At 47.9% G+C, this 8,661-nt stretch overlaps 2 protein-coding genes across 7 annotated transcripts in view; both read left to right on the top strand.

Annotated features, from left to right (window-relative positions):
- Nucleotides 1-8,661, top strand: part of LOC113215389 (protein-L-histidine N-pros-methyltransferase) — a 214,771-nt gene that overhangs the window by 78,955 nt on the left and 127,155 nt on the right. The window contains exon 2 of the mRNA XM_052269220.1: nucleotides 3,632-3,703. Coding sequence (XP_052125180.1) covers nucleotides 3,632-3,703 — 72 coding nt within the window. The remainder of the gene's footprint in view (nucleotides 1-3,631; nucleotides 3,704-8,661) is intronic.
- LOC113215414 (zinc finger homeobox protein 4) overlaps nucleotides 1-8,661 on the top strand; it is a 358,772-nt gene that overhangs the window by 321,259 nt on the left and 28,852 nt on the right. The gene's annotated exons all lie outside the window — the stretch shown is intronic.

Here is an 8,661-nt window from a genome sequence, read left to right as displayed (position 1 = left end):
CGAACCCTCCCCGCGTAATTATCAACACGCGATACGGCATTAAGGAAATTAATATTCTACTAGTAATTGGTCGTTGTATGCGCACGCTATGCCCTCCCTGCCCTCTGTGCCGGCCGGGCCCGGGGGCCGGGCCTTGGGGCCGGGGGCGCGCACCGCACCACAGACCGCTAGCTAAATTTGAAGAAACGCCGCCGTTTTTCCCCTGCTCGCCGTGGCTTGCGTGTGATCGGCACCTGTCTACACCAATGGCCAGCACGCGCGTTGCTCGGGGGGTGCTGCGGCGACGCCTTCGAAATTGCATGGTACTTGTGATAGTACACATTTATGTATTGAGCTGGCTGACGTGTCTGCTGTGTCCTCTAAATACACGATAGGGATCAAATATTAAAGCCACGGTGTCTGCTTCGTACGGCATGCAACTACATTAATATATGGCGTTAGTTAATTTCCTGCCCGTTATGGGAATCGAATCGAAACGAAGTTTTGTCATCTGTGAGGGCTTGCAATTATTTATTATTGTATTATTCGCATTTTGCTCCGAGGGTGGCAGTATGTTTAGAATAAAGTTAATTACTTAAGTTTGGGACCTTTGTAACAGAGCACATCAAGTTGAACTCGTAATCGTCCTGCCTATATGGTCGGGTAAAGTGGCGGTTGCGTTTTGTTTTGGTGTTAAGTTTGTGGGTCTGCGCGCAGGCGACGGGACGGGAGGTGGTATCTGTCTATCGCGCACCTGTTCAGCCCGCCGAGCGTCAGCTGGTCGTGGGTCGGGCCACGGACCTCCTCGCGGGCCAAAATGAGTGCTGGAGCGTCGTCGTCTGGCGCCTAACAGAAAAGGAACTTAACTATCCTCTAGAATTCCCTCGTCGAATTCCGTCGAAGTGCCAGAAGCGATGTCTGCTAACGTTGGAAAATCCTTTGGAAGTCCTTTAGTACGACCCTACCCTTGGACCCTAGAAAAGCATAGAGAAGCGGTTCTGCACTTGGTCAAATAAACTAGCAATAACAGCACACTGTAAACTAAGACAAAGTTGCGATAAAAATAAGTTAACCATATGACCAATTTTACAACCAACCTCAACACAGATTTTTTTGTCATCTACTAAATACATTCTCATGAAAATAACGTGATGGTTGTAAAAATAATTACCAATGATCCCCTGGTTTTCTTCAGAAGTTATTTGTATTTGCTTTACAGGGCACCCAGGAAAAGGAAGGAAGGAAAAAAGAGTTTATTGGTCCAAGTAAATTTGATCCAGCAGTGTGATTTTCAGTGTTAGGTGGTTTGCTCCTATATTTAAAAATAAATTCCCTAATCCAAACGTGTTATTGCCCAAGTTGTTGCTTTGTTGAAGGTGCAAAATTGAAGATAAGAGTCAAACCATGACCATAGGACCAAGAAACGATTTCATTAGGTGTACTGTTTTAAAGTAGCCAAGGTTCAAGGGATTGGAATACGTGTTGGTTACGTATCTGCCCTGAATTAGAACTCTACTGGTCGTTATATTTGGTCCCTCATACCAGCTGATGAGCTGGGGCGAGATCAGCCATGCCGCCGCGGCTGCTGCGGAGCGCTCACGAGGCACGCGCTGGAGGAGCCGACACTTAGGCGAACCCACCTGAGTGGACAAACGCACATCTTGTTCAATTCAATGAGGAGTTTTGCGTCCCTCCCTCTTCCCCGAAAAATTTGGAAGAACACCATTGCAAATAGGGATATAAGACCACTACTTTCTGTTGAGGGATGCGCCTGGCCTGGCGGGCGGGCCCGGGAGAAATGCACGTGAAAATCCGTGTTCCGCTGGCGCACGCGACCCGGCTGCGAGGCTATCTCCATCTGGGCAACGGAGCGGGAAAACAGCAGATGACACGGGGACGAAGACGGACGCGCACTCTTTCATCTCTCTCGCTCCTGGAGAGGCCGCGATGAAGTGGGGCCGGGAGCGGCTCGAGTGGGAGAGAGAGGGGCGCAATGAGGGAGAGGGGGTACGCGCCGCGCTTATTAAAACGTCACAAACGCTATCTAAAGTGAGCATCTCCACGGCCTCCTTTGTAATTACGTTTCGGCGATGCCGAGATAACCTGTCCGGAGTCTTTTCGGGGCCTTTTGTCATACTCTCCCACGCGCGCCGTGTGCCGCATGGCAGCAGGGAGCTCCGGAGATGACTCTACAGTACCGCGTGCGGTTTGACGAATGTAAAATTAAGCTCAGACTACTTCTGTTTAATCTCATACTGTCGTCGTCATGGCCTGTCCAAGCTGCTATGCCCCTGGCTGCCCTTCATCAACAGGTTCTTAACCCTCGTTGACCCGGGGCGTGGCGGGGCGTGGCGGGACGTGGCGGCCGTGTGCGGGTGGGCCACCTGGCCACGCATTAATTGAGTAATGAATGCGCACAGCTAATTGCCCATCACGCCTACTGTCCGCGCCGCGGAGCAGGCCCGGCCCGGCCCGGGCGTGTTCCGGTGGGCGGGCCGGCGCGCGGGGAGGCGCCGGACACAGGTGTGAGGAAGGGGCCGGGTGGGCGGCGCGGCCCGCTGGGATTCAATTAGACAAAGCATCACCTGGGCCTTTCTCTGTTTATGAATACAGATTTTTGAGCGTGACTGTACATAATATTCCTACTTGACGGAAGTCTTTGTCATTTTTGTCGCCGTGCCGGTGGAGTGCACTGCAGGCCGGCCCGGGCGTACGGTGCTCCCGGAGTGCCATTTCAAACAGGATCCGCGCCGCGTACCTATACCCCGCCCCGCCCCGCCAGCCTGCTTCAACGATTTACCGCCGTCGCGGCGTTGTGCTCCATAGTGTCGCTGCGGTGGAGGCGGCTCGACCAGACCACGCGACGGAACAGTCCGCGCTCAGTCCGGCTCGACTCGTCTCAACATTTGCTCTCTCGCTCTCTCCCCCCTCCCTCTCTTTTCCCCCTTCTATTTCCTCGCCGCTCGTTTCGCAGGTCTATACTGATTTACAGGGCAAATACAGCCGAGGAGAAGGATAAGATGGAGACGTGGGGCGGGAGGGGAAGGGGTGGGGCCGTATTTGCCATCCGGACGGGACGAGTGGCGCTCGGTCATTTTCTCTCGTTATTAAGACCAACGCGCATGAATTATGCACTGGTGGCGCCGCGGGCAGGGCGCAGCCGCAGGGCCGCCCCCGCGCTGGAAATACACAAACTCGCCTCACTATGATTATCTCGATGATTGTGCTCGCCCCACAGCCCACAGCGCTCGCCCGGGTGTATTGACGAGAAATTCACATTTTTATCAAGAGTTTGTGTAGCGGGGCGGGGCGGACCGTGTCAACAGCGGTACGACGACGTCGAGGGCAGCGGCCGCCCCCTTTCCTGTATTCCCTCTTTGCAGAAGTTCTCGCCTGTCCTTATTTGTTGAGTTGTTTCCCCGTAATTATCACGCAGTCACTGTGTGTGTGTGTGCGTGTGCACGTGTGCCCCGCGGTGTTCGCGGCTTGTTCACACCGTGACAGCTGCCGCGCGCGCGGTTCCCTTCTTTATGTTTTTTGAACTGTTGTGTCGTCGCCAGCCGCGCGTCTTCTCGGCGGAGCGGCGTCGAGTTGCTGTGAAAATAACCATTGTGGTATCTGACTGGAACTGTTTTTCTTTTCATGGGTCAAGAATTTGGGTCCGACGATTATCTGGCAACACCGCACCAACCGGCAGTCACCTGACAAAGGACCCCTCAAGAAGGTAACAACTACTTTCTATATTTTGTTAAAAAATGGAAAGGCTTTAATTAAAGAATGGCCGGTTACCAAAAACTGATTTTTAAAAAGTGTGGAATTTGTGGTTGTTACCACTTCGGGTGTTTCTAAATCTAAATAATACCCATGGTCTTTTGTGTATACTACGTGTTTATACAAAACGGGCACTAATGGAGAGAACTATAGGTTCTTTTGCAACGAGAGAACTCTTAAGAAAATCCCTACGAAAAACGTTGAAGGTTTCCCCACGGGCGCCCGCTCGTCACGCGACGGTTGGCACTCCTCGGCTGTTTGGACGTCATAAAATGCTCCGAAAATTTTTGTGTAGCGGCCGCCCTGCTGTTTCTCCAGGAAGGGAGCCTCTGCTATCGGTCCCACCGCATCAGTCGTTTGAAGGGGGAAATTGTGGCGTGAGTGTGTGTGTCTGAATGCAGACATGTTGGGAAAACGGATCGAACTACAACGGTGACAACGGGTGTGCGGACGACGACGGCGATCGTTAGAGAAACTTTTTGGAAATGTGGGTGTGTTTCATGTCATTTCAGTTAAATGCTGTGCCTCTCTGTGCTGCCATCCCGGTCTGCATAGAGAATGTATACGCAACTCTGTCGGACACGTGCCGAGGTGTTATAGCCAATAACACTTGTTTTATAGTGCAGGGCGCCGTTTAATTAGAGAGTCGTTCTGCAGTTTATTCGCCATGGGGTGGGCGAGTTCTCTTCGCTCTCCTCTCTGAAGCACCGGGTGCAAGAAAGGTGGAGATGATAAACGTTGCCATACGAATACAAGTACATCGTTTTTGTTCGTACGATCTCAAAGAAGGTACATCTCATGAGAATTGAGCTATTTGTCGCCGAAACGACGCAATAAACGGTGTCGAGGAAGCAGTACTGTGCACATCAAGTCATGATTAAAGCAGCCCTGGGGCCGTTCTCCCCCCCCTCCCTCCTCCCCGCCCCACCCCTACCCATTCGACGCGGATGTGGCACAAGACGAACTTCGCATTCACGGGGACTCATCTCGGCCTCGAGCTCCTCTCTGAATTGCTCCTCGCGAAAACATTCTAATTAAGTTGAGTATAATTGGTGTCATTTCTCTGTTTGCGGGTCCCTGAGCTTGACTTTCTGACTGGGTGCTCTCTCTCTTTCTCTCTCTTTCCCTGATTGCCAATTTGTTCCTTTTGCTCATTCAGCGGGCGTAAAAACGCACAAGAGAGGGGAAGGAAGAGGGCAGGAGAAAAGGAGAGCTTTGTTCCCCCTCTCTCCCCGTGGGCCCTCTGGTACGGAAGAAGTGTTGACTTGAGGAAATTTTTTAATTACTTAATTTATCTTTTGCGTACGCCTCCTAATAAGACCCCATCAGTCTGATCCGACGTATCGCTCGCCTTTTTTTTTCATTCAGCCATTTTTTTTATCTTCATCCCTCACCGCTAATGCCCTTTCACAATTTTAATTCATCTTCATCAAGCCTCCCTCGGCATATTTGCGTTCGGAGGCGAGGAAACTCCCCTTCACCGGGCTGTTCAGTAAGAGGAGCAAGAGAGAAGGGGAAGTGAGAGAGAAAGGGGGGAGTAAAGTCAACTCTTTGGGGCGCCAACCTATAACCGCATAATAGAGTAATTAGAGAATTAATTACAAGCACAACCCCATCGCCACGCTCCGCACGCGCCAACAGGTGGCTCACCCCTTACTGAAACAATAGCCTCCCCTAACAGCGCGTGTAATTGTCGCCCCGACTAATTGCTTTGTTAATTTTTTTTCGCTCTGCTCTTTGTTTTCTTCTGACCGCAGCGACACAAGCAACCCTCTGCACCCTATGGTTGTTGCCATTGTTTCATTTTTTTTTCCTTCATGCATACTTCTTGAGCGCGCGGCGCGCGTAATGCTTCTATTGTTTTACACGCAGGGTGGAGTGCTGACCGCCATCAAAACGCTTGCAACCCCTTAATCTGTTTAATCACTGCCCAAGAGAGCCACCGGGAAGGGGAGAGAGTGGTGTTCGTGGTGCCGCGGCCGGTGGGGTGTTAGCGTATCAAATTGAGCTGAGGTTATCAAAACCGCGGGGCGCGGGAATAGGGGCTCAAGGGTGTGTCCACGTTATGGACTGATGATCAGAAGTCGTTTTTAAACTCTTCGCGTCAAGGATTCTTATCAAGATGTCTATACTAAATCAGACTATTGAGCAGGCGAATTCCCACTGCGACAGCAGTGGCACAAGGAACTGCCCTTGAGAAAAGGTTAAATTAAAACTAAATTAGTGTTCAATTACGTGGTAATTTGCTGGTAATTTGAGACTGTTAAATTAACATGTCATTATGTTTAAATTAAAGGTCCGAAATGTAATTACTCAGTAATTAAAATTCATTTAAAACTAATTTATGTTCAATTACTCAGTAATTGAATTTTGGTGGTTTAATGTAATGTTAATGGATGGTAGTTAATTACATTTTAATGAGAAAAAAAGCCAAATTTGGGGAATCGAACCCGCGACTTTCGTGTTACAAGTCTGCTATGCTAACCACTCTGCCACCACGGCTTCTTGGTACGGCTTAGGGCCGGAGAGGATGTCTTTCTTAGACCAGATGTCAGTCATAAGATTTTAATTACGGTGTAATTAACGGGTAATTTATCAAACTTTAATTAAGGCTTAATTAAATATTGCACGCAGAAAATTTCTAAGTCCTGAAATGAAAAGTAACTTAATTACCCTTAAATTAAAGTTCTATTTACTTACATAGAATATTTGACAGCACCCAAAATTGAGTATGGTTTTAATTAAAGTTAAATAACATTGCAGTTTACTGTTCATTTGAGGACTTAGACCTATTCTGGGCAATGCGTCTTTAATTTATTTTAAATTAACTTTAAATGAACATGTAATAAACGGTTAATGACCAAAAAAGCACTAAATTACTTTTAAATTACATTCTAATTTAATTTCTGCCACTTAATTACACTTTAATTACTGAGTAATATCTCATAAATTACATAGAAATTAAACCGTTTTACAAGGGTGTTTCCTACAGTCGCAACAGTAGGTCTTGTTCTTTTTCTACTGTTTGATTTTCAAAGTTGCGTGGCGTGGTACAAGAAAGTCTGATTTTTGAGGTAAAATAGTGTACTAACTACCTCGACAAAACAAATTAACCATCCTTTGCATTTTTTTCTGAGTTCAGAGAGCACAATCGTGCATGTTTCTGAGTTTTCCATGTGCTGTCACGCGGTTAAATGGTGGCGCGCTTCGATTCTCTTGAAACCAATTTCCCTATTCAGGTGGATAGCGATGGGTTGGGAAAACCAGCTAAGCGTGACCACGCTGTGGTCACGACGCTTCACTGTGACACTGGTAAAACGTGTGTTTAATGTTGCACCTCAATTGGTGTTTTAGTTCAAGTGTGCATTTTCTCAATACGTTGTGGTGTTAAACAATGTTAAACGTTAATTGGTGTTTGAACTTTCGACGCACTTCCGAAAAGTGTAGCAACTGCACACCACATGGTTCCTATAGATTTAATTTGTGTGTGTCCAAGTGTGCAGAATCTAAACGTTTACAAAACGTTAAAAATGCAACTTGATCTAAACACCATGTAATGTTTAAAATCATAACTTACACACGTTGGTGTTTAAATTAGGCACACTTGTTTTACAAATGAAAAAATAGTCGTAAGTTAACGGGAAATCTTCCATAATGTGAGTTCGTAAATTTACATCACATTGTCTCGACTTGAAATTTATCGAGGAGCAAAACTGGTCTGTCGTAAATTTACAACATTATTGTGTAATTCCAAATTACAAAATATTTAACTTTACGAGTAAATTTTTCACAGTGTTAAGCTATGATTTGTATTTTAATGCGCATTACTCAACTGCGCCTGTGCGGAACCTCTGCATGTTTTTTGACCTTCAGTTAACTTAGTTGCACACCTTGCTCTCGTTTTTGTTTTCGCGGTATAATGCCTCCGCCCCTTCTCTTTATAACACTCGTAACTGCTCCGCAAGATGCGCCCTGCGTACATAAAGTTTTTAAAAAGATGTGTTTCGAGGGGAAGAGAAAAAAACTCATACACAAGAGAAAAAGCGCGGAGGGCGTCAGTGTGGGGAGGGCGGTAAAAGGGGGAGTGGCAAACGGGATTGTTTACACCACCAGACAAGTTGCCGTGGCCTTAATTAGTAAATTAATTATTCACGACTTGAAACCGGATGATTTTCAAAGGCCGTGGACAAAGAGATGGCGAAGGAAACGAGAGGAAAAAAAAAGTCGACTTAAAAAATTTAAAGCCACTTGCCGCGGCGGGTGGACTTTCGCTTCCTTCATGGTCTTGTGATGGTGGGGTGTAAGAGATCTTAATGAAAAAAAAGGGTAGAACAAAGGGGCGAAACGAGATACTACGGGAGGGGTGCGTGGTGGGAAAATGATTTCGAGAAAAAACCGCAAGGTGTGATAAAATTAAGACGGGCACAAAGTCTCTACCGTAACTACTGTACGTTTTTCGGATGAGGTTCACATCGTTATTTTGTTTCTATGAAAGAAAAGCACCCCCTCCCCTTTCTTCGCAAAAACGAAAATTAGTGCCGTTTCGGTAAGTTTCCGCGAGTCCGAATCAATGCAAGACCTCGTCGGCCACTTCAGTACCGCCGAGTCATCTCGAAGCGACTTTCTTTCCTTGGAAGAAAAATCTCGACCGTAATGACGCACCCCCCGGCGTCGTTGCCACCCCTGTGAATTTTCACCCCGCCACGCTGCCGTTCCTTTCCTTTTTTTCTCCCCATTCCTTCTCTACATCCCTCTGAATTTCGTCAGCAGTGCGCTCGGCTCGGCTCCGCCACGCTACCCTCGCGGCGCCCGATCGCGCGGCCCGGTGCGTTGGTGCGTGCGGCTCTCGTTCGCCTCTTAGACCGTAACAGTTGTAAGGCGCTGCTTAATCAGACTCCCCCCCCTCCCCCC

This window comes from Frankliniella occidentalis, unplaced genomic scaffold, assembly GCF_000697945.3.
Source record: "Frankliniella occidentalis isolate FOCC.00 unplaced genomic scaffold, Focc_3.1 Scaffold86, whole genome shotgun sequence".
NCBI classification, from domain to species: Eukaryota; Metazoa; Arthropoda; class Insecta; order Thysanoptera; family Thripidae; genus Frankliniella; species Frankliniella occidentalis.
This window is presented reverse-complemented; position numbering and strand designations above follow the sequence as displayed.